Source organism: Callospermophilus lateralis, chromosome 11, assembly GCF_048772815.1.
Source record: "Callospermophilus lateralis isolate mCalLat2 chromosome 11, mCalLat2.hap1, whole genome shotgun sequence".
Classification (NCBI taxonomy): Eukaryota; Metazoa; Chordata; class Mammalia; order Rodentia; family Sciuridae; genus Callospermophilus; species Callospermophilus lateralis.
In genome coordinates this window covers 33,424,455-33,451,453 of record NC_135315.1, presented here as the reverse complement: position 1 = coordinate 33,451,453, position 26,999 = coordinate 33,424,455, and the positions used below count along the sequence as shown (strand labels likewise).

Sequence of the window (26,999 nt, the reverse complement as noted above, 5' to 3'; positions counted from 1 at the left end):
ATCTTAACTTGAAATTCAGCTCAGAGCCAGGTGGTGGTGGCATGTGTCTAATCTCAAAGACTCAGAAGGTTAAGGCAGGAGGATCACAAGTTCAAGGCCAGCCTCAATAACTTGGGAAGGCCCTAAGCAACTTAGCAAAACCCTATCTCAAAATGAAAAATAAAAAGGGCTAGGAGGGCTGGGAATGTGGCTCAAGTGGTAACGCGCCCGTCTGGCATGCGTGCGGCCCGGGTTCAATCCTCAGCACCACATACAAAGACGTTGTCTCTGCCAAAGGCTGAGAAATAAAATGTTGAAATATTCTCTCTCTCTCTCTCTCTCTCTCTCTCTCTCTCTCTCTCTCTCTCCAGCCCCCTCACTCTCTCTCTCAAAAAAAAAAAAAAAAAAAGGGGCTAGGAATGTACCTCAGAAGTTAAGTGTCCCTGGGTTCAATGCCCAGTACGATACAAAACAAAAAGCTCCAGCTCTGAATATTACCTTATTAAAGCTTAATATGTTTAAAATATGACTTATATTTTACCATGATCTATACTCTTAATGCAAAAGATATTTAAAACTTAATTCTGCAGAAGAGTATATATTCACTCTATAGTAAGTTCCAAGCCATGCTAACTGAAGTCAATTTCTATTTAATCTTCAAGTAAGAGCTAAAACAATAAGAGCTCTGAAATTCTGTCAGCATAAAGGAGTTAAGCCATCAACCTCTATTTGCAATAAAAAAGAAAAAAAAAAGTGAGAAAAAAGTCTTCAGTCAAATTTAACAGGACTAAGTAGAAAAGACCTACTTCAAAATAAATTTCATCTGACAAAATAGTTCTCTATAAATCTTTTGTTTATCAAAAACTAGAAAAATGTTACCTGTGCAGATATGCCAGTTAGAAGTAACCACTTCTGCTTTGCATCTGTGCGATAATTGATAATCTGGCATCCTGCAAGGCTAGAATGGCGATCAAACATTTTCACTGGTTGAGATTCTCCTTCCATACTCCAATGATAAACTGCATTATCCGTAACAAGAGCAACCGTATTCAAAGAAATCCATTTCCAAAAGGTGACATCATCGGTCATGGTATGGGCCTTCATTTTACTTTTCATTTCAATGTTAAATATCTGAAGAGTTTTCCCAGCTAAACACAGAAAAAAAAAATATGAATCATTTAAAAAAAATAACATTCAAGATAAATTATACCTAGCTTCACTAGCTCTGTAATTTTCAAAGTGGTTCTATAATAAGACTAATGACCAATTACAGAAGTCATATTTATAGAACAATGACCTTTAAAGATAATAGCTGAGATTAAGCAAACAATCTACAGCTACTTCTCAAGCAAAAACTATATTACCTCTAATAAAACACAATTTAAACAGAAAGCATGACTTCCACAGGATTCTAAATCCCAACTAAAACCAATTCTAAAAAACAGCTTTCATAACAATGATGGAAAACAAAAGTGGTAACCTTCATACTTGTAATTAAGTATGTTTTACAGATACTAAGATAGTTGTATGTATAATAGACAAAGCAAATCTAACAAACACAAAGAGAAAAATGTCTACTTTTAAAAATGCAGTCATCTCTCATCCAACTATATTTTAAGGGAACTAATTTTTGAAAAGAGCATCTACTTCAAAATTCTGCCTTGTTACCACATAAGAGAATTGCATGCTACATTTAATTGAAGATACAAAGGGAAGGTAAAGGTGCTGGAGAAAAGGAGAGGGAAACAAAAAGAGGACAAGTTTCAGGTTCTGTTAATATACTAGAGGTAAGAAGAACAAAGTTCAAGCTTCATCCAGTTAAGACAGCAAGCATTTAGTTAAAGGAGGAGGATGAAATTTGCCTTGAGTATTAAAAAGTCCACTGAGTCAGAAGCAAGGACTTATCATTGTAATCCAAAAATCTATTACAGCCCAAAACTGATTTAATTGAAATTAATGGAGGTCAAAGCCATAGCTATCACTACACTATCCAGATTCATCCTTAGAGACCAAGGAAAACTCCATTCCTGAGCCACAGAGAATCTGGCTTCTAAAGGACAAAAAACTGTAACACAAGGAGGGAGGTGGATGGTGGGAAAGGGACAAAGCGTAATAGCTTTGTACCACAACTTTTCTTACTACATATGAAAAAAAACTTCTATAAGACAAAGTATATTATTCCCATCCCACATAAGATGTAAATTACAATCAGACTTGAAAAATTGTAAGAGTTATAGTCCTGTTTATAAAAAGAAACCATGAGGATTAAAACTGGCTTCAGAGAACAACAGTATTTTGTAATGATTTACTTTCTTTTGCTGCCTTCCCCAGCCCCCACATTATTAGACTTTTGTTTTTACATGATAGGGGTTGAAATATATGTAAGTGGGATGATTTGAGGAAGGGGGCAAAGGATGACAGCTCAACTCCATAATTCGGACAAACAGGCACAAAGCTATAATATATTTCACAATGCTTTAAAAATCTTTTGAATTTATTCTTTTTATGGAACAGGACAATAACTAATACAATCTAATTTAAAATAACTCACCATCTGCACACATAAGAAAGCATTAAGAAATGTGATAAGATAACAGTAACATTAAAAATAGTAAAGAATTGAAAAAATTTAAACAATGGCCTTGTAAAATAGTTTTGAGAGCTGCTAAGCACTTTAAATTCTTTAAGGAGACTGAAGGGAGTCTAATACCTTAAAGTGTAAAATATAGCATTTTGTTTCTATTAAAAAGTGATAACTGTCACAAAACCTCTGGTACCAGGTGAAAGCTGAACCATCTTTCCTTAAGATGAGATCAACTCTTGCATTAGATACACATGGTTACTTATTAGTTTGAATATGCTCATTTGAACACTCTCACTATCCATTTACCTCAAAACTGTATTACAGGTTGAGCATCCTAATCTGAGAATCTAAAATGCTCCAATATCTGAAATTTTTTGAGCATAATGAAGCTCAGAAAGTTTTGGATTTTGATACATTTCTGATTTTGGATTTAGGATTAGGAATGCTTAACCAGTAAAGTATATGAACATATTCCAAAATTCAAAAAACTTAGAAAGTGTTGGTCCTGAGCATTTCAGATAAGAGATACTTAACCTGTGTTACTAAATATACAGTTTAAGTCATAAAGAAAAGTTTGGATAAAAAGTTCAACACCTCTAAGCTAGGCACAATAGCACATGCCTGAAATCCCAGTGACTTGGAAGGTAGAGGAAAAAGCAAGACCAGTTTCAACAACTAAGTGAGGCCCTAAGCCTTGAGAATTTGTCTCAAAATAAAAACAAAAGGTCTGGGAATGTGGCTCAATGGTTGAATTCTTCCTACTATCAAAGAGAAAAACAACAAAGCAAAAAAACTAGCAATGAAATGCCTTTTCAGGAGTCAATTTAATTGTTCTTGACCTAGCTTTCTTTATTTTTTAAATTGATTTTATTTTTTTAAATATACGACAGAGGAATGAATTACAATTCTTATTACACATATAGAGCACAATTTTTCATATCTTTGTATAAAGTATGTTCATGCCAATGACCTAACTTTCTTCAAAACTTCTATTATAAAGGGTCAGGTACATTCTCATTTTAAAATTCAAAGAAAAAAGATTAATCATAACAGAGGCTCCCAGATAGTCAAAACTACTGAACTCTGTTTAGAATGATAGGTTATACATTTCCTTTTTGTAACAACTAAAATTAGTCTTAATGATCTCAAATTCTGGATTTCTAAATTTTAATATTTACCTATATACACAACACTTAACAATCAGTGTAAATTCAAACCATGTTTATAACTTAATTATCTAAATGAAACAAAACTCTGAAATATAAAAATGAAAAAACAAGCGGATTATCATAATAAATTTTGAAATGTTTAGCTCCTAATATAGTAAAGGATATTTTACTTAGAATATATTACTATTATCAAGAACTATGTAATGTTTTGAACAACCTACAATAAAAATTAATAAAAAAAAAAAAGAATATATTACTAATTTATTTCCTCTAAAGAGATATTTTTAGCAGTTTTATATATCATAAAACTTAAGTATATTTAAGACTTAAAATCATTCCAAATTGACCTATTCTAAAACATTTCATAGAAATATCCCAAGTAAAAACCATGAAAGTTCAGTATTAGCCTTAACTTTGTATATCTTTTTATTTAATTCAATACATCTAAAAAACCCCAATTATTGTACTGCATAAAATATATATAGGAAGAGTTTTAAGAAAGAAATTCACAATCTTTTATACCTTTCAATGCAATTACTTTGCTAGCTGGATTCATGATGGCACTGTCTGCTGAAATCGGTCTTCGAATTGGATTACTTGGGTCATTCATATCAATGATTACCACCTGAGCCTGCTCGCCTACTTTTTCTCTAATGCAGATGAATTTGTCTGACTCCATAGTCAGGGTACTGAAGCCAATATTTGCTGGGTTGATACCAAGGTTCTGGAGCTAAAAAAAAAAAAATGAATAAACCACGTTACCAAACTAGTTAGAAAAAATGACATTCACATATTGTTATCATTATAAACCGTCACTTATCCATTAATGCACGGTGACAACTTCATTAAGTGAGGTAATTAATAGACAAATAATGGACCTTCACATCTTCCCATAAACATGGCATTCAATTGTTTCATTATAACTTCATAGTTATACACAAAGGTAGAACAAATAGAGATGATTTTAAAAGAAAGTTCTAAGATTTGTGGCTCAAGGAATTTTAAGTTATCATGTTTCTTTGAACTACTGAACTCTTTTTCCCAGTAACAGGGATTGAAACCACAGGTGCTTAACCACTGAATCACATTCAATTGCTTAGGGTCTCTCTATGTTGCCGAGTCTAGCTTTGAACTTGCAATCCTCCTACATCAGCACCCCAAACTGCTGCAATTACAAGCGTGCCACCATGCCCAGGAGAACCTATCTTCTCTTAATTTCCTGAACATTTAGTACAGTTACTTTTTCACCTGCATTAGGCTTCAGGTATCTGTAAATAAAGTTACAGAATAGTGAAAGATTTAGAATGTTAAAAGAGTTCTTATCTAGAGGAACTTGGATTACCAAGAGTAGACAAGTACACCAAGTTACAATACTGTGCAAAAGTGCCAAAACAAAGATAACAAGGGATGCTCTTTTGAAAATAACCCCATAGCTTAAGGTAATGTCTTCAAGGAAGACACAGAAGAAAATTAAAGAGAATTCTCAAAAGAAGCAGCATGTGCTAAGGCACAGAGATACTAGTGTCTAAGGGAGTTACATGTACTTTTGCCACAACAAGAACGTAAACTATGAAAGGACTGTGGCAAATAAAGAGACAAGAGCTAGACTGAGAAACTAAAAGTACCTCAGTAAGAATCCTGAATTTGTTCTGTGGGCAGAGGGAGTTACTTAATGGTTTTAACAAGAAAAAATAAGGGAATTATATTTACTTTATATACTCAAAAGGCACTAAATATCTAAAAATAGCAGGTCTTTGAAAACCAACTAAGTGTGTAAGAACTTAAGTTCACTTATTACTGGAAGGTATCTCTACCAGAGTGGGTCATTAATATGCTAGGTGATTAAATGTGGTATGGACAAATTAAGTCCCACTGAAAGAGGGTACCTGAAGCCTTTATTTTTATTATCCATGGCCAGACTTCCTTCCTCCATTGGGTAATAAATTAACATGGCACAAAATACAAAAAGGAAAAAAGAAAAAGCACACATACCAAAAAAAAAAAAAAATCAAATCTTTGCATCATCTTTGTCCCTCAGTAATAGTTTCCCTCCCTAGAGATCACCTCTAGACTGACTGAGCCAAGGTTAACTGTACTTTGTCTAATTCTTTTGACAAACTCTTCTGCTATTACTGCTCAAAAAAAACCAGGCCAGGATCGATCTGAATAAGATACAGCTTAAGCCTGAGAGGCTATGATTTACTTTCACTTACCTCTTAGACCTCAATGACTATAGGCCTAAGCAGTTATAAAGTATAGTTACTCAATCACTTAATTCCACCCGCAAGGAGTCAAACAACTGTCTAATCATTAATACAAAGATGGTAATAAAGGAGAATATTAACCAGTTTTACAAACTTAAGTATATGCTACAATGCAAGCTAACTATAAGCTGAAATGGATCATTTATAATGAATTGTTACAATAAAATACTATGAATTAATTTTCACTTACTCCTGACTTAAAATTTTATGTTTACTCTTAGCACCAGAACTAATGGAGAATGATAAATGTAAATGGTTCCCGAAACATATAAAGAGATAGCCAGTGGGCTTTAGGGAGGCCTATCATAAACCAAGCTGTCAGAATAATTTCAGGGTAGGTATATACCTGAATTTTTCAGAGTAGAGGGTTCTTAGACTCTTGAAGGTTTAATGGAAATAGTTACCTTTCCAATAATCAGAGAAAACATTCCAGTGGCTCAGAGTTCATAGAGCAATATCCCTAAAAGCAACAAGTTATCTTTTCAACTACTCTGAGAACTGTATGTTTTAAAGTCTCTACCAAACTTACACCTACTACAATTCTGAGTTTCAGCTTCAATACTTAAGTCCTATAATGTTCAAAAAGACAAGAGGAAAAGCCGTGTTAATCAAAAACCAAAATTAAATTCAAAGTACAAATGTAAACCACAGATACTATTAATTGTACTCAAAAATGATTCTTACAATCAAAAATGATTCCCCACCCGCAACTTCAGAGGCAGACTCAAGGCAAATCTAAGAAACCACTACTAAAAAGCCAGTGAAGAGAAAAAGAAAGTTGAGCATCCTGTTTCCAATTCTCTGCTACATTCCCAGTAAAAACAAACAAACAAAAAAACCCCAAAAAAACAAATACAGTAGAAAAACATGTGGTAACAGCACTGACCTTTAATCTCAGGTGTTCTCCTTGCAGAAAAAGCAAAGATTTGATTTTATAATAGAGTAGGACTGCCTATAATTCTGCAATCTATATATTCCTTTCTCTTTAAACACATTCTACCAAGAGAATTATGGAAATGTGGGCTGGGGATGTGGCTCAAGTGGTAGCGCGCTCGCCTGGCATGCGTGCGGCCCGGGTTCGATCCTCAGCACCACATACAAACAAAGATGTTGTGTCCGCCGAAAACTAAAAAATAAATATTAAAAAAAAAAAATTATGGAAATGTAATTTTTTTGTCTTCTCCATTAAGAATGTAATAGTACTATTCAAAACACCCCTATGTGAAATAGACAAATATACTTTATTGTAAAAAAAAAACTCAACACTAAACAAGAGCTAAGTGGCAAACTCTAAACAATACTAAATGTTTAAACATATTAAAAAGCGTATGTAAGTGATGGCCATCTACACAACTAAACAGGAAACTGCTCCTTCCTAAAAAACCTTCCACTGTTGTTAGGAAAGGAAATGAGAGGAACTTCAAATTCCTGTCAGTTAAAAGGAAGTTACATTTTTCCATCTCTTCAAATAAGGTTGGTAAGATCTTTTTCCCTTATTGGTATTAATTTTGAGACAGAATGCACAGAGTATTCACCCATTCTCCCCATATTTCACTGTGATATATTCAAAACAGAAACATGCCAAAACAAGTGTAACAGGACAAGCCATCATCCTTAATCACAATTCTGGCTAAGGTATACCCTCAGAGTTGATTAAAACACAGGTTGATTAAAACTTTTTAGAGAGAGAGAGAATTTTTTAATATTTTATTTTTTAGTTTTCAGCAGACACAACATCTTTGTTTGTATGTGGTGCTGAGGATCGAACCTGGGCCGCACGCATGCCAGGCGAGCAAACTACCGCTTGAGCCACATCCCCAGCCCCTGATTAAAACTTTTTAAAAAGTGCAACATAATACTTTTAAACAGGTTTGGTATTCCAAACAGCCTATACTAACCATGAAGATCTTTTAGTCTATTATAAAAAGGTGTCACAGAACATGAATTATACCACAGAAACTAATTACAGAACGTGGAACAAACCACGTTTTGAAATTTTGAGGGCAATTTGTATGTCACAAATTTGTAGCTATCTTCCAGAAACCATACAATATCCAAACTACAGTCACTTTTTTTATCCTCTCAATTGGCAAAAATGTTACTATTGTGGAAGCTGGAGATATTCTATTTTGAGATATGCTTGGAAATTTCTACAATAAAGCTTTTTAAAAAACTTCAAAGAACTTTTATTTTGCTGTCCTGAGAATATGGAGTCAATAAACCTGAATTCAAGAAAACAAATTGCTTTTTTAAAGTTACCACATACATATGGTAAGATATTCAAACTATATGAGTTTAGTACTATGAAAAGCCATCCAACCCCATCTTTCCAGTAATATTTCTCTCTCCATCAAGCAATTAGAGACAAAACTATCAGTGGTATCCTCTAATACATAAAAAGTATGTATTTCCATCCTCCCCTTTCAAGAAACATTAATGTTACAATGCACAAAAGGATAATGCTTCTCAACTGCTTCTTTTTATGAAGAAGCACATAAACCTTATAACATAATCTGGCTTCCATATAGATTTTGGTCTGCAAGTAGCATTACTTTAGGACTTGACAGCATAAACCTAGCTTCCAAAAGGTTAAGTAAACAGATTTATTGTTAATCAGCTAAGCCAAAACTCTGGAGTACCCTGGAGTTACATTTTACACATCATACAAAAATGTTACCTTTTCCCTCTCCTCTCCTTCCCTGCTCAATTTGGATTAACATGCAAGGAAAGAAAGGGGTTGCAATATACTACATTTCTGATTATTTTAGGAAATAGTATTTCAAACTGCCCATAAAACAGAACTTCTTCATTCAAGTAGACAATTATAGTACCAATTTATAACTTTGAATATAAAGTTCAAGTGACATCTAGAATTAATTGCTTTTGTAGATTCCTCATAAGAAACAAAATGTTTGGATATGGTCCCTGTTTTGTCAGTAAAATGACCATGGACAAATCAATATGTCTATGCATCTATTTCCTCATCCAAAATATCTGGGTGACAAGACTTATTCTCAAAAGTTGTGAGGATTTGTGAAATGCTAAGAACAGTGCCTGACATACTTTTAGGGCTTCAACAGATATTGAACATATCAGTACTTTTAGGCTAGCTCAAGGTTAGCCTTTTTTTTTTTTTTTTTTTTTTTTTTTGCATTTCCATTTCATTATCTGCTTAATTCAGCTGTCTACAAGGTTGGTTAAAATTCTGGGTGGGAACTGCTTTTAATTACTGATAATATAAGATTAGTGGTCTCTAGGAATTTAACTTACTCAACACACTGAAATGCTGTTTTGGAGAGTTGCAGAGAAAATTACACTTTAAGACTTCCAATTCTATTCTTTAATTAAATTGTGAGACCAGAATCTTCAAATCTATGCACCATTTTCATGCTAAGTAACCCTATCTTAATTCTTATTTTTAGAAAGGCATCATAGAACAGTATTGCTAAAACTTTTTTACAAACTTGGAAAATATGTCTCCAAAAACTTATGCTGGAAGAAGAAGTTAATGAAAACAAATAGGATAAGGTCAGTATTATCAAAATTTCTCTTTTCGCTCAAGACCAAGAAACAGAAGGCAAAATAGAATACAGGCACAGTATGTCTCTTCTCAATTTACAAAAGAGCTGAAGACTTCTGTTCAATACCCCACAGTGGTACATGTCTATATCTAAAAAGAACAAATAAAAATTAAAAGGATGAAATTTTCTACCAACACTGATCATTAACATGCCTTTCTAAAATTATAGTCCAGAATCATCTTACACAGAAAGACATCATTCCTTTACAGAATCTATACCCTAAACTAATTTTAGGACAATTATAAATTAAAAGAGACAAAATCTATAAGTCTCCAATAACAGAAAGAAAAAAGTAGTGAGAAGGAAAAGTTGTCCCATAAAGAAGAAAGTCAACTTAAAAGTAGTGAAACACTGATGCAATTTTTTTTGAGAGAGAGAGAGAGGAGAGAAGAGAGGAGAGAGGAGAGAGAGAGAGAACTTTAATATTTATTTTTTAGTTTTCAGCGGACACAACATCTTTCTTTGTATGTGGTGCTGAAGATCGAACCCTGGCCGCACGCACGCCACGCGAGCGCTATCGCTTGAGCTACATCCCCAGCCCCTGATGCAATTTTTAAGAAGTCATTATCTGGCAATCAGAATTGTTTCAAGAAATAATCATCAATGGAATAAAACTAATGGATGAAATTTTGAGTAACAGATACTTACACAGTCAAGGTATCTCCACTCACCCCCTGCCCCAAGATACTTATTACAAAGGGAAAAGAAAATTTGTGGTGGAGAAATTTCTCAATGAAAGTGACCAAAGTTTTATAATCACTAGCAATGACTCAAATTGACAGCCTGCGCTTCTCAACACTAATGCATTAAAAAGAACACAATATCACTTTGTGGTATCCATCCTGACAAAATTATATAACAAGAATCTAATCACAATGTTCTAGTAGACAAGCCCAAATTGAGGGACCTTTCACTGAAGAAGAGATTAATATTTTCAAAAAAAAATATTTACTGTCACATTTACAGTAAACAGAAAAGGGAAAGTGTTCATTCTTGCTTGAGGAGGAATAAAGTCATGCCTCAATGCTGAATGAAAAGTTAAAGTGATATGGCACACATCAAGTACACACATCAGTGTGGGAGCACAGAACTGCTCTGCACTGTAGGGATTTTTGTCCTGTCCATAATCTAGCACTCAAGACTATAGTATGGCGATACATACTAGTTTGCTTTCTTCATGTGTTCCTAAAGAATGGGAAAACACTGATATGCCAGAGAATAAGGAAACCCAGGGGTGCTGAGTCAGTATGTATTAGAATACCTTAGTGATCAAACTATGAAAATACTGTTAAAAGACCAAATGGGCCATAAATATAGTGTGGCTTTATATGGTTTTGTCTTATGCTAGCATTTTTTTGCCCAACTTCCTTTTTTTCCTCTTAGGACAAGGGGGCAGGGGGGTATTGTATATTAACCAGAGATGTTTTTACTACTGAGCTACATTCCCAGGCCTTTTCATTTTTTTGAGACAGGGTCTTGATAAAATTGCCCAGGCTGGCCTCAAACTTGGGACACTCCTGCCTCAGTTTCCCTAGAAGCTGGGATTATAGGTGTGTACCACCATGTCTAACTTTTTACCCTTCTTAATGTATACAATTGTATTAAATATCTTTCAATTATCAATTCTCTGACTAAAGACACCTTTCCATTCACAAAAAGGCTCTACCTCAATCAAAAACAACTGTATTTCTACCTATAAATACTACATAATTGAAGGAGTGATAGATTTGCTCTCAGCTTACTAATTTCCTCTAGCAGTTCTTACATCTGACTAAACAAAAATAAATTCATCAGAAACTGGCTTCTCTGCAAGTTTACCATACAAGTTTGCCTCCTAATGAATGACTAATACACTTGGAAAAGAGCTCATTTACCAGCTCTACTGACTGAAAATTAAAATACATTCAATTTGTGTTTGTGACAGCATTACTAAGAACTTATATTCCACATTTAGTGCTTGGCTTTATACTTTCCAGAGTTTTCCTTCTAGTTTCATCCAAATAATAAAAATATAAGGAAGTCTTTATAAGCTACTGAATTTCAGATGAAGCTATTCTGCAAGTGTTCTAGGCATGGTTCTGCTTCAGTTATCTTTTCTGTGACTCTTGTATCAAAAGAACTCAATAGGTGTTACCAATACAGTGAATGGTCAACAATTTTATCTCCCAATACAGGAATTTTAAAGTATGTGCTTCAAGATTTGTTTTAAGTTCCTATCCCAAGTATTTAATTCAGCAAAACGTCTTTTTTAAAAATATTTATTATTTTTTAGTTGTAGTTATACACAATACTTTCTTATTTATTTATTTTTATATGGTGCTGAGGATCAAACCCAGGGCCTCACATGTGATGGGCGAGCACTCTAACGCTGAGCTACAACCCCAGTCCCTAAGCAAAACGTCTTTTAAAAACTCCAAAACAGAGTGAGGAATGGTGGCACACATGTGTAATCCCAGTAGCAACTTGGGAGGCTGAGGCAGGATTGCAAGTTCAAGACCAACCTCAGCAACTTAGTGAAAATGAAAACCAAAATGGACTGAGGATGTAGCTTGGTGGTAAAATGCCCACGTTCAATCCCCAGCACCAAATAAGTAAATAAATAAATCTGCTACCTTTACTGGTATCAATCATAATGTACATGTGTATGAGGGAGAGGGGCAGTGGTGGTGGTACAGGCCTGTAATCTCAGCAACTCAGGAGGCTGTCAGGAGATCAGAAGTTTGAAGTCAGCAAGTGCAATTCAGTGAGACCTTGTCTCAAAATAAAAAATAAAAAGGGTTGAGGACATTAGCTAAGTGGTAGAGTACCTCCTGGGTTCAATCCCTAGAACTTTAAAAGAATGAAAGAAAAAAAGCTGGAGTTACTTTATTAAGCCCTTCCTGGAAACTTAGCAGAGTGTCAAATAAAAACTGCAGTTACTGTATTCTACAGGAAATGAAGAAAAAAGCTGAGAATGCAGCATTCCTTCAGTTCTTCCATCAACAGGATATCAGCCATTGTTTTTTGTGGGCACCACAGATTTCACATAAAAAATAAACATGTCTTTAATCTTTGCTGACCTCACACTTAAACATACAGATTTGTTTCTTCTCCTTGTTAGCCCTTGAAGGAATCACTGTCTCTAAAGAGAATTTCTGATTGTCACTCTCTCCAAACTGTAAGCAATCCCTTCAGAAAGAAATCACAGCCAGAGACATGGATTCTAAGACTGTTAGCTTTGATAAACTACCAGGAGACTCAAACACCTAAAAAACTTTTCCTACTCATAACCTACTATTGACTGGAAATTTTTAAAACTTTAAATTTTACATCTTTTTTTTTTTTTAAACACAAGAACTAGACAAAATGTTAGATCAATTTTGAACACGATCTAGGGAAATACACGGAAGTTTTTATGCCCCAAATCTCTATAGAGATGGGTGTGACTTTCCAAGATTATGCCTTTATTCGTATAAACACCGTTCAGGGGACACAAAACCACCAAATGCTACTACCAGAGTTGCAATCAACTATATATTGGTGGTAGGGAGCAGAATGTAGCAAAAAAGGAAAAAAAAGAAAAGAAAAAAGGCTTACTTCAGTGGTTCCAAATTATAATACTTAGTGCTAATTTAACATAAAGACCTTCAAAGGATGATCTGAATCTCCTGGGGCAGACACCAAGGGCTTGGTTTCCTGGTAGGAGTAACTAAAATATCTGTCCAGTTTCCTTATAGTTATAGCTTAAAGGTCCTAAAGAAACTTCATTCTATGACACAACTTCCCAAGATGTACTTTTTTTTTTTTTGAGAGAGAGAGAGAGAGAGAGAGAGAGAATATGAATATCTTTTTTGTAGATGGACTCAACACAATGCCTTTATTTTTATGTGGTGCTGAGAATCGAACCCGGGTACCGCCCATGCTAGACGAGAGCTCTATGGCTGAGCCACAAATCCCAGCACAAGATGTACTTTTTATTTATTTATTTATTTTTTTTAGTTGTTGATGGACCTTTATTTTATTTATTTGTATGTGGTGCCAAGAATCGAACCTAGTTCCTCACACATGTTAGACAAGCACTCTACCACTGAGCCACAATCCCAGTCCCCAACTGTACTTTAAAGTGACAGCCTAGTGTTACATTAAGTTCATCTCTATCACTGGTGCACACAGTCATGCATTTTCTACCTATACTGACAGACTTCCTAGGAAATTAGATAGTGTATTACTGTATCACTCATTTTTCTAGTTGGGTTACTCATTTAAAGCATTATCATCCTTCCAGCTGCTACTAATTACACGATCAAAACCATCTTATTTTACAACTGACTTACTGAAATATGTTCTTGCGAACTTAAATGCTACAAATTTCAAGTTCAAATAAATGACATAATTAACACTGAGCATGAAGAGGTATTGGCTATCTCAAAACCATTTAATATTAACAATTCAGGGAGTCCGAATAAACATTAAAATTATTAGATTATGATTTTGTCTTCAATTAACACTGTTAAGCATCTATTATTGGCAACTTAAAATTGCAACTTTGTCATTACTACTGATAAAAAAATCTACAGGGAAAAAAATAGGTTTTAGGTTCAAAGGATCCCAGAGTGTTCAAACTGTGGCTCATGTCCTCTAAAAAAAATGAGAAAAAACATTTCATTTCAAAATCATGTAGACACTTGCTTCACTCTAAAATTTCGTGTTGTAAAAAGACTACCACCTTGATTTTTTCAGTCAGGGTGCCCTGGATGTCTGATAGGGAGCAAAATATATCCAAAATTCATGGTACTAAAATTTAATTTAACAATTTAATTCATGGCACTAAAATTTTCCCGAGTCTGTCCCTTTTAATTTTCCTTCCTTCCTATCAATACAGTTTTCTTCCACTGTCTGAAAATTGCTTCCATTCCAATTATTTTGGTTTCTTTAATTCTTAAATTTGTAACATATTCTATCACATCCTCTGTTTCATTTAACTCTGGGATTTACCACTGGATTCAAAATCTAAAAAACGAAGTCTTCAAATCATCTAAATCATCTTTCCATGTTGCTCAATGAAGAAACAATTCCGCTCTTAATTGCCATCAGGATTTTTTTTTTGTACTTTCTATTATTGCAATCCATTAACTCTACAGTTATTTTTGTTTCTATCATATTTCATTAATACTAAAGGCCGCAGAGATATATTATATATGCTTAAAGTGCTATAATATGGATAGTATTAACAGCCACAGATATTTCTATCATATCATATACCCAGCAATTAATTCCTCTCCCTCACACAGATCCAAAATACCCAATAACAAGGATTCAACCAAGAACTTACACAGAAAGGCCTGGGATGTAGTTAAGTGATAAAGCACTTGCCTAGCATAAAACCAGGCCCTGAATTCAGTCTCAACACCAAAAGCAAAAACAAACAAAAATATTGCACAGAAATAATCACAGTAGCACTATTCACAAAAGCTAAAAAGCAGAAACAACTCAAATATCCATCAACTGATGAAAGGAAAGAAAAAAGAAAATGTGATCTATATATTCAATGGAGTATTATTAAGCTATAATAATACTTATACTCAAGATGTGCTGTACACTGGATCAACCTCAATTATGCTTAGTGAAGGAAGTTAGAAACAAAAAGTCAAACGTTGTATAATTCCATTTATGTAAAATATTCAGAATTTGTACATCAGTTAAGGATACAGAAGGATGAAAAGACTGCCAAAGGGTAAGGTGTTTCCTTTCCAGACTATGAAAATGTTCTGGAACTAGGTAAAGGTGATAGTGGTACATTGTAAATGTACTAAATAACACTAAATTGTTGTTCACTTTAAAGTGGGAGTGAATTTTGCTGAATATAGTGGCACAGGCCTATAATCCCAGCAATTTGGAGGCAGAAGCTGGAGGATCAAGACCTTGTCTCAAAATAAATATTACAAAGGGCTGGGGATGTGACTCATTGATAAAGTACCCTTGGGTTCAAGCCCAATATCAATAAATAAATAAGGTTAACTTTTTTATGAATTTTATCTCAATTAAAAAGACTTTTGGGGTGGTAAGTCAGAGGTAGAGTTATTGCTTAGCATGGGGGAGGCCCTGGGATTGACCGCCAGCATTAAAAAACAGGGGAAAAGGGGGGCTTTTGGATCCTTTAAACTACAAATGGTTAGGGTAATCATTAAGTCTATTTCATGATAAGCTAATTTATAATTCAAGTAATCAGCTGACTTGGTTTATATAAACAATTAAAATTACAAAATTAATAACCACTTTCTTGTTTCAGAACCATTTTATTCAAACTCTTTGCTGTGGGATTTGATGAATCCCCCCAAAATTCATATGCTAATAATATTTGGAGGTCTTCAAAAGGCAACAATAATTAAATGAGTTCATGAGGGTAGGGTCCCCATGATGGCATTAGTGGCTTTATAAGAGAGAGAGACCACAATTAGCTCAATTGTTCTATTTTGCCATGTGATGCCCTACATCATGATATGATGCAACTAGAAGATCCTTACCAGATACAGAGTAAATGACTACATGATCTTCTAGTAAATGACTACATGGTCCCAGCCTCCACAAACAGAAGCCAAATAACTTCTAGTCTTTATTACCCAGTCTCAAATATTTAGTTACAGCAAGAGAAAATGAATAAAGACTCTCTACATATGCATTTTTTATATTAGTGTCTTCATTAGTACTAGAATGTCACCTCCATTCCAAAGTGCTTTTTAAAAAACTCATTTTGGTGTAATCATGGGAATTTTATAATAAGCATCAAATTTGCAATTAGGAGAGCGTTTTTCCCACTCATCTTTTGATATAAACTATGATTTCCAGAAATATACCCTAAAAAAATAAATCAAATAAAGTCCAGTTTAAACATCTGACACATTTTCCAGAATTGCACACTGCACAGATTTTTTAAATGTGATGAAATGTGGTTTTAATGAACTTGCTTCCTATTCTTTCAGAAACCATCTTTAAAATCTCCTTTATTCAGACTTTAGAGACAAGATGCTTTTCAAGAAATATGTAAGATGTTTGTGACATCCAACAGTTGCAAATGTGAGACCATACGCAGAGGAAGAAATTATTAGATCTGTTTAGTTCATAAGAATGGATGATTATGGGCTGGGGTTGTGGCTCAGCGGTAGAGTGCTTGCCTTGCACATGAGAGACCCTGGGTTTGATCCTCAGCACCACATTAAAAAAAAAATAATAATCAAAATAAAAAGATTACAGGCCTGTAATCCCAGAAATTTGGAGGCAGAAGTATAACTAAAAAATATTAAAAAAAAAAAAGAATGGACGATTGGGTGTTCATGCTGTGTGTGAGATGTGCCTCCCTCTAAATCTTGTTACAATGTCAGTACATTACACAGGTGATGTGAAAAAATAAAAGACAGTTCAATATGGCTAAATCTAGAATAATACAGAGCACAGAAAGACATATGCAAAATCAGCTGTTTGCTAAGCTAAGCATACATGAACTGTCTTTGGCTTTACTTCCGTGGTTTCCTCAGATGAGCAGCTGATCAGAAATAAATGAAAGCAACTCTTAACCAGCTCCTATTTTTTCATTTGTTATGATTCCCAGTCTCAAGAGACAAGTGTCACCAAAAACTGCAATTACTTGGGACCCCCAGTGTACTCCAGGAATGTTCTAGATGCAGAAAATGAGAAAGAGGAAAGAATCTGGTGTAACTCCAAGAATATGACTTCAATAACTGGATAGACTTTAATTTTGGTTTTTCCTTTAGCATGGAATCTATGTTCATGGAGCGGATAAAAGAAGACTCCCCAAGGGCTGGGGTTGTGGCTCAGTGGTAGAGTGCTCACCTAGCATGCTTGAGGCACTGTGTTCAATCCTCAGCACCACATAAAAGTAGAATAAAGATACTGAGTCCAATTAAAACTAAAAGATATATTTTAAAAAAAAGAAGACTCCCTTAAGACAGAGGGGATGAACCAATACTTAAGTTTCTGTATGAACTAAGTATTATGCTATAAACACAAATCTATACTAATAACACAACTACCAAGAAGTACTATTTTAATAAATGAAAAAGCTGAAACAAGCTAAAAACTTGACATAATCAAATAAAGTCCAGTTTAAACATCTGACACATTTTCCAGAATTGCACACTGCACAGATTTTTTAAATGTGATGAAATGTGGTTTTAATGAACTTGCTTCCTATTCTTTCAGAAACCATCTTTAAAATCTCCTTTATTCAGACTTTAGAGACAAGTCTTTATTTACCTAGTTATTCAGAAGAGGAAGTACTAATATTATTGGAAGTATGCCTCCAAGCACAACCATCCAACTTTGCAACCATTTCCCCCTCTAGCACCATGGTACTCAAACTGGGCAAGCATATTCTACTTTCACTGTCTTCCACAGAGTTCTATTCAAGTTTTATATTAGTATAAACATAAAAACATGAATTGTAAAAGAGAAAGCAAATTCCTACTTTCCCAAGTGGCTTCAAATGAAACACGATGATTCTTCTCATTAAAGTCTGTAAAAAAGTTCTAGAAGTTCAGCCTTATGAGAGTAATATAGATAATCCTGGTTACAAATTAACCTGATCTTAATCATTCTGCACATTTTTTCCCTGGGAACTTGGATAAAGCCCTTTAAAGATACTGTCTATATAATTGTTCAAGGCATACAACAAAGTCAATTGTTGATTCATTGTCCCCCAGTTTTCTCATAATATAAAAAATACTGCCCTAAAAACAAACTACTAATAGCATATGTATATCAAGGAATATTATGGAATAGATACGAACAATTATGGTATATTTTGCACTTCAAACTACACAGATCATACCAAAAAAGGCATTTATGCCAAATTAAAAGAACAATTAAAGCCTAACACCCACTAACTTTTAAGGTACTTGTTATGAACTTTAGATTCCCCATTAAAAAATAAGGTGAACCATACCCAAAAGGGGTTCTCTTGCTAATTAAATGGGAAATGAACATAAAATGCTTATGTTTTATTTTTAGCAGTACGGTAGGTACTCAAAAAGATATAATGGTAAATGTACTCTGATTTTAAAGATTTCAGGATAATTAAGATTTGGTGGTCATTCCCTTGAAAGTAGGATAAAATATCTTAAATCATGTCTACCACAACATAAGAGAGTCACAAAATCCACATCTGACAGATGGGTTTTGAATAATGCATTCAGATTCAAGTTTCCCACCATCCCAAAGCTATGATAGGTTGGGGGATAGTGGATGACATCTAGACCTATGCACTCTGCACTGGCTCATGAGACAAGTTGATCTTATGTAGTTTTAGCCCAGTATATATATGAATTTAGAAAAACAGCCTCATACTAGCATATAGGGCTAAAACAAAGTTATGAATTTATTTCCCATCTAAGTGAGAATATTCACTTAAAACTTTACCACCTTAAAAGAACATTTACATAATTATACTAATTAAAAATGTACCAAAGGGCCAGGTACAGTGGCACATGCCTGTAATCCCAGCAACTCAAAAAGGTAAGGTAGGAGGATCCCAAGTACAAGGCTAGCCTCTGCAAATTAGCAAGATCCAGTCTCAAAATATAGTAAAATAAAATAGGGGCTAGTAATGTAGCTCAGTAGTAAACTGCCTCTGGGTTCAATTCCCAGCACCCAAACAAAACAAAGTACCAAAGGCACACAATGAGAGCTCATGGAATATAATACAAGACTAAAATTTTGTTTGGGGGAGTATAATTTCAGAGTGCCATCAATTTATTTAAACATTAATATTTGTATTAAATCTTGTATGATATTAAATGTTCAAATACATAAAGATCCACAATCAGACATCAATGTAAGCATGAAGTAAGGTGCAGACAGACTCTGATTTACCACTTTAACTCTAGAGTCTAATCCAGGTCCACAAACAAAATACTGTCAACTGATTGAGATGCTTAAATGAAATGTATTGGGCAAAAGTTATACAGCTAAAAATTAATGTTCCTAAAGTACTACACCAAGTACTTTCACATTTATGATCTCATATCCTCATGTTAACTTTGTGAGGTAACATGCCTATTTTACATAGAAAAAGAAACAAAAAGTCCTAATCTGTGTTGTCTCATATGTAGTCACAAGGTACTGAGCACCTGAAATGCAGCTACTATGACTGATTTTAAGTTAATTAAAATCAAATAAATAACAGAAATTGATTAATTTGTTGGAAAACTTAAATGTTTGGAATAACCTAGGCATATAAATCTGCTTTTTCAACTGTAAATTTAATGAGCTCTAAACACAAACTATTTCAAATAAAAACAGGGTTTGAATTGAGATGTTCTCTAAGTGTAACAAAATCAGATTTTGGAATTTAGTATAAAGAAATGTAAAACAGGGCTGGGATTGTGGCTCAGCGGTAGAGTGCTCACCTCGCATATGCAGGACCCTGGATTCGATCCTCAGCACCACATAAAAAAAATAAATAAGTGAAGTAAAGATGATGTGTCCAACTACAACTAAAAAAAAAAATATTAAAAAGAAAAGAAATGTAAAACAGCCCTGGTACAGTGGTGCAAGCCTGCAATCCCACCTGGAGTGTTGTGTGTGTGTAAAGATCACAAGTTCCAAGTCAGCCTCAGCAATTTAGCAAGGTCCTAAGCAACTTGGTGAAACCCTGTCTCAAAATACAAAATCAAAAGGACTCAGGATGTGGCTCACACCTGGGATCAATCCCTGGTACCAAAAGAAAAAAAAAAATGTAAAACAGCCCATTAGTAAATTTTATACTGATTACATATTGAAATGATATTCTGGTATAATGAATTAAATAAAATATTAATCTCACCTGCATTTTACTTTTTAATGTGACCACTAGAATATTTAAAATGACAAATGAGGCTCTCATTATTTTTCTATTAGCACTGGTCTCAACAAACCCCTGGCCTGGCCTGTCCACTGTATCACATCATTTACCACATTTTAAAAAGCAGAAAGAATCCTGTCTCTAGGCCAAAGCCCTAAAGAAAAACAGCATACTAGGATACAGTCTCTTAAAAACAATCATTTCATTTCTTTGAAGTATTTTGTATTAGAAGTCCCATGTACAAATCCCATTCTGATATCATGGTCCCTGGACATTACTTGGAGTCTCACTTTCTTCAATTGTTAAGAAAGGTGTCTGGACCCAGTTTGGTGGCGCAAACCTGTAATCCCAGTGGCTTGGGAGGCTAAGGCAGGAAGATCGAAAGTTCAAAGCCAGCCTCAGCAACTTAGGGAGGCACTTTAACAACTCCATGAGACCCTGTCTCTAAATAAAATATTTAAAAAGAGGTGGGGATGTAGCTTGGTGGTTAAATGTCCCTGAGTTCAATCCCCAGTTAAAAAACAAAACAAAAAAAAGTTCAACTTTATTGTAATAAAAGAAAAAAGAAAGGTGTCTGGGGGGAACTGATTGAAGATCTGAAAGTACCCAGACATCCAGCAGGCTACTGCTCTGGGCTGGGGCTGTAACTCAGTGGTACAGTGCTTGCCTAGCATGTGTGGGGCCTTAGGTTCAATCCTCAGCATCATATAAAAATAAATAAAAGTATTGTGAAAGGAAAAAAAAAAAAAAAAAGGACAATGAAGAAGTCTACAACTCTCCCATTCACTAGAAATCATTTATTATTACCACTTACCAAAAGAGACAGAATTTGACTAATACTTGGATGATGAAGCTAAAAAATGTTCTACGTATATAAACATGGGTAGCCAGTTCTACAAAACACATCATTATGGCCTACATCAATTGTGCAATTCAATGTTGGCTGTCAACACACACACGACTATTAAAATTTAAATGAAGAAATAAAAGCAAAAATTGAGTTTCTCAGTAACACTAGACACATTTCAAGTGCACAATATCCCTACGTAACTAATAGACATTTCCATCACTTAAAGAAAGTTCTACTGGACAATAATGATCAGAAGTTTCAAAGAACCTCATCACTAACACAGATAAAAATACATCTGTTACATCTAATTCAAATAGGTATTGTATACTGTTGAACATAAGAATTTATAAATAATTTTTACAAAGAAGCTGAGGACTAAATATAAATGGAAGCTCTGAAAACAAGGTATAACTATGGTCAGAAATAATTATTCCAAGAGCAAAGTTTCAAGCTTCCTAAAATCAAATTCACTACACACTAAAGTGGAAAAAGACTTTGATCCTATAGCACACACAGTTCCTGAATTACATCCTAATCAGAGTGAAAGTACTTTCACTAAAGTCAGCCATACCCCGTTAAGCTGAGTGAACTGACCATTAAAAAAATTACGAAAAATGTATCTTAAGTTTGGAAGCTATTCCCAGGGTGGACTGCAGCATAATTCCAGATGGTATGCCTCTTCCAGACAGTCCAGCTAAGCATGTAACACGCCCCAGTAATATTTAACATTGCTTTCCCTTTGCAAGCTAAATTAATCTTAGCAAAAATCGTTACCATTCAACCCAACAACACATTTCATGCCTGCATTTATGCATCAAAAGGAAAAGTAGAGGGGCTGGGGTTGTAGCTCAGTGGCAGAGCACTTGCCTAGCATGTGTGAGGCACTGGGTTTGATCCTTAGCACCACATAAAAATAAAAAAGGCATTCTGTCCATCTACAACTACAAAACACTTTTTTTAAAAAAGAGGAAGAGTGAGATTTGTAACTGAAAACTCAAGAGAGCCTAGGAACTACAGAGTGTGTCAACCGGCAATAAAGACACTGACTACACCAAGGATTGAGAATTGCAGACAATATTTTATATGTAGCCAAGATTCGTTCAGAATCTGCAACTCCAGCAATATCTTGCCCAAATACGCAATTATTTGTTGACTGCCTAAAATCCATTAATGAAAAAAAATTCCTTCATAACTTAAATAACATTCATAAAATGTAGTTTCAGGCCTTGGTGATAGATTCTTCAGCTGGATAATGTAGGTAGAGGGCATAAAAATAAATTCATTTACAGATTGCTTTTTGAAGTTCCACAAGCTAAATCTACACTCAAGTTTCTCATTTCCAGATAGTTGTTGTTGTTTTGGTACCAGGGATTGAGCTCATTGGCACTTGACCACTGAGCCACATCCCTATTCCTATTTTGTATTTTATTGACAACAGGATCTCCCCAAGTTGCTTAGTGCCTTGCTTTTGCTGAGGCTGACTTGGAACTTGTGATCCTCCTGCCTCAGGCTCCAGAGCTGCTGAGATTGTACAGGCATGTGCCACCACGCCAGGCTTTATTTCCAGTTTTTGTCCTAAGTGTTTCAGAACATTTTCTGCTCTTAGCAAACTGACTCAGAAGTCAAAGACCTAAAATGCCAATTAACATAATCCTTATTAATTTCTAAAAAGGGAGGAGATAAAAATGTGAAGTCAGAAAATGCATTATTCTAGAAGAAGCTGATGATTTGGGGGTGTCTGTGCAATTAATCACTATCTACTGGAACACACAGTCATACTAGCTAAGCTTAATAATGACCTAGCATTCCAAAAAATGGATGTCACAATTCAAATGTATGTTCAAAGCTGCTTTATACTTAAAAATCTTCAGATTATTTGATAGCAAATAGCTTTGCTCAAAGACCTGCAGAAACCTCAATTAAAAAAATCAGGCCTATGTTAAATCTGTCTTTATTTAGTGACAAGGCTGGATACCAATCTTTGGGACTATTTAACCATTTTCTTCTCTCCTCTTTAATAGAAACGAAAAACTATGCCAAGTGTAGTAGCGACTAGGGAAGGCAAGGCAAGCTAGAGGCCAGCCTGGGCAACTTAACCAGACTGCTCAAAATGAATAATAAAAAGGGAGGGGATTGTAGCACAGTGACAGAGTACCCCTGGGTTCCAGCCCCAGCATTGAAGGGGGGAAAAAAAAAAGGAAAAAGCAGCTGAACTTTTTTTTTTAATGGTTTACATATATTAGTCTGCAGAAATATACTTCAGATGCACTTCAGTTTGAGGACAAACCTGTGTTTTTCCTTCATATCCAGGAAATGTTACCTTCATAATCCCTAATCCCCCATTCATTCATCACCCCATTTTAACCACAATTAAACCTGAATTTAGCACAAAAAATAACTTCTCCATATTCACTCACTCCTTAAATATTTTTTAAATTCTTGCAAAACAATGTTTTTGTTTTGCTTTGTTTTTTGAGATGGGGATCTCCCTATGTTGCCCATGCTGATCTGGAACCCCTGGGCTCAAGTAATCCTCCAGTTTCAGCTTCCTCCAAATGCTAGGACTAAACACACTAGCTATCCAACCCCAGCTTTGTTTTCCTTGCCAAGGTCAGATGAGTTATTTGAAAACTAGAGATAACTGAAAAAAGTTGCATTTAATTCATTATATAGGTGAAGATATATTTTTTACATTTCAAGTCTTAAAGGAAAATAACTTCTTGCTTGTGCAAGCAAATGTGGCAATATCTGTAAAGAACTAAGTTTATTTACTCACAGACTGAATATTAAACCTTTTAATTAGCAAGAATCCTTTATGTATGTTATACCAATGGGGAAAAGTAAATAAAAATGGCTCCAATGATAAGAGTGCCTAATAAGTTAATATTCGTGTCATGTCAAACATGAAATTAGTCCTTCAAATGACTGAACCCAACACCAGGCCGACTTAAGGGGATATTTCGGGTGGGGGGTGGGAGCAAATTAATGTGAATAAATTAAGCCAGCCAAAGTACAAATCAGGATTAAACCAGAAAAATCACACGTTCAGCAGAGGCTTAATTCAGTGAAGCTCTGGAATGGTCACCTGTCTAGGTTGTTCTTTGGCATGTTGTCTCCAGGATAAAACGCCTTGGGGAAGAACTCTAGAACCTACTAAAAAGAAGCCAGTTACAGATCAACTAACCCTGCAAGACTGCAAGCAGGTGTGCTCTATCCCCAGGGCTCTGTTCAATTTCACCCAGCCCTGAGAGAAGTATTCAATACCACAATCCCACAACTACCTGCTAGACTCCAGAAGGCCCCAAGATAACTTCCGAATAACTCTTCCTACCTTCTAGAATCAAGTAGGGGTTAAGAGGTACACCACCTCCAAAGAAATCAAGAAAGAGAAAAAAAAAAAATGCGAGTTCCCTTAGGGACCTTGACCCCACGCACTCATGAGATTGACACCGCCCGGAGAAATGCGTTCCCCCATTTTATCCTCCTTCAGTTCCTTTCGTGACCTTCTGCTGCTACTGTCTCAGGAAAGGCAAAAGACAAGTCAAAGCCATCCCCTCCTCCCCCGGGAAGGTGCCTCTCTCAATTGTGAGCCGTAGAAGGAGGAAGAAAAAAGGCTGTTCCTCCCCAACCCACCCGCCACACAACTCCAGAGCGCAGACACGATGGGGTAAAGGGAAGAAAAGAGCAATGGAAGGTGACAGCCCTGCACTGGCCCAGAGTGTGATGAGAATTCTTGCTCCGGAAGAAACGCAGTAAAGTCCCCTGCTTTTACCCCCCAACTCAAATGAATGAACCGAGTAAATTAGGGAGGGGGAAGTTAGTCTGCGCAGTTCTTGGCATCCAGCAAACAAGACAGAGGCCCTGGAACCCAGGCCTGCCCTCGGCGCCCTCTGCACCCCGATTCGTCATTTCCAACTAAGGCCCAACTAAAGCGTAACCCTTTACGCTTTCAAAGATAGTGCTCCTTCCTCCATCTACGCCAAGCCAACCCCCCCCCCATCTGATCCTGCTGGGGCCCAGACTTCAGCTTCCTCCTTTCTTCCTACCAACCTCACCACACCCCTCACCAGCCTGGTCCCAACCGCACCTGAAGATGCTCCTGAAAACGAATTGGCAGAATCTGGGCCATGGCGCTGTCGGGGGGTATGGTCTCCTCCTGTCACTGGGGCTGCGGGGCAGTAGCTGCCCGGGCTCTCCGAGGGAGAGGAGGAGAGGGGGAAGGGGGAGGCTGGACTCAGCAGGATACTCTCCGGGGACGCAGGAAACTGGCAGGCAGACGAAAGAGCTTGGGTCGGGGGCGGAGGCTCCAGGGGCCGGGAGAGCCGCAATGGCGGAACCGGGCGCAGCGCAGACTCCGGAAACGGCTGAGCCCTGCGGAAGGATCCCGCGACTGAACTCCGCCCAGTCACCTCACCCTCTCCGATTTATGTACCCCTCCACGGAGCGCCGCCTCGCTGTCAGGCGCAGGAATTCGGGGCGCACTGCGCCGAAAGCCTCCCTTGCTGATGCGACAAGAGGGAGCAAGAGGAACTGGAGGGACTACTTTTTTGGAATCATCACTTTCCCCAGTCTGCTGTTTTTCCCTCCCCCCACTTTTTTTGCATTTTGCCACATCATGCGACTCGGGGCGACCGACGTCATTTCCGTAGGCGCTTTAGGTCCCACCCACGCACTTCCAGGTGCATGTGATGCTGGCAGTGACGGGTTGGTTGACTGCTGCCAGAATGGAGAGCCAGTGCTAGCGAAATGCTGCGTCTTCTGGGAATGAGGTGGTTGTTCGGCCTCCTTAAGGCATGGCGGGTGCTGCTTCCTTGTCCTGCAGCCCCTGCATATTTCGACTGAGTCCCTGATGAAGAGGACGTGGCGTGGGCAGATGGGCCCTGCCTCCCGCCCTCTCGGTGACTCAGGGAAACGGCCTCGCCGCAGAGCGCTCCCCTGGCAGCTGGTGCAGCACTCCTCCCCCGCCTAGTTTCATGCAGTGGGTGGTTTCTTACATCCCAGGGAGGGGGAATGAAATGGGGTTTAAAATCCTCTCTGCCCTTACACACGCCCTTCTGACGGTTGGAGAACCTGACGCGCGGATTCCAAGTAGAACCTGCGTTCTCTTCGGTGTTACTTAGATAATTAGCTCTAAGGACAGTGAAGGCCATCGGTGAGCTATCTCAAGCTGGCCTTAGCTTTCTGCGGACATTTTGGTGGGCTAGTATCAGACTAGTTTATTAGTGATCAGCTTGGCATTTAAGAATATTTATTATAAAATTGTCATAAAATAACGCGGAAGGATTGCACCAAAAATGTAGCAGATTTTTTAGCTACACCAAGTTGAAACTCACAGATTTATATAATTAGGTTAAAGATGACTGAAATGTCTTCCTGAAGGAAAGGGATTATTAACTGTGAATTTCCGTGGGACCACCTCAACACTGTCCATAGGTTAGCAGTGTGAAATTTAAGCACCTCAAAGCCGGAGCATCATCGTATTTCCAACAGCATTAAGGTATCTACAGCATTACTTAATAATCTTCCCAATTCTTTCTTGATAAAATATAAACTGTAATAACATTTCATAATAATACCAATAAAGGACAAAATAATTTAATTCCGTGCCTTCATCTTGATTAGATTTTTTTTTCTTCTCCAGAAAAGCCCTTGAGGAAAAAAACTCAAGTCCACAAGAATTTTTTTTCAGTTAAAGAACGTAAAACCCTATTGGATATTCAATAATTTTGTGTGTTAAG

General features: G+C 36.3%; 1 protein-coding gene and 1 non-coding gene across 3 annotated transcripts in view; one reads left to right on the top strand and one right to left on the bottom strand.

Moving 5' to 3' along the window:
• Positions 1-25,774, bottom strand: part of Cltc (clathrin heavy chain) — a 65,651-nt gene extending 39,877 nt beyond the window's left edge. Inside the window, exons 1-3 of one of the 2 annotated variants that reach the window (XM_076871215.1) lie at positions 25,349-25,774; positions 4,255-4,462; positions 859-1,127 (exon numbers count right to left, since the gene is read on the bottom strand). In XM_076871215.1, coding sequence (XP_076727330.1) covers positions 859-1,127; positions 4,255-4,462; positions 25,349-25,390 — 519 coding nt within the window. In that variant the 5' untranslated portion in view covers positions 25,391-25,774. The remainder of the gene's footprint in view (positions 1-858; positions 1,128-4,254; positions 4,463-25,348) is intronic. The other variant, XM_076871216.1, reaches the window with a different exon arrangement.
• On the top strand, positions 16,851-16,953 carry LOC143411117 (small nucleolar RNA U13). The gene has a single exon (XR_013092825.1). It is a non-coding gene; the product is annotated as a small nucleolar RNA U13 (small nucleolar RNA).
• Positions 25,775-26,999: the final 1,225 nt, after the last annotated feature.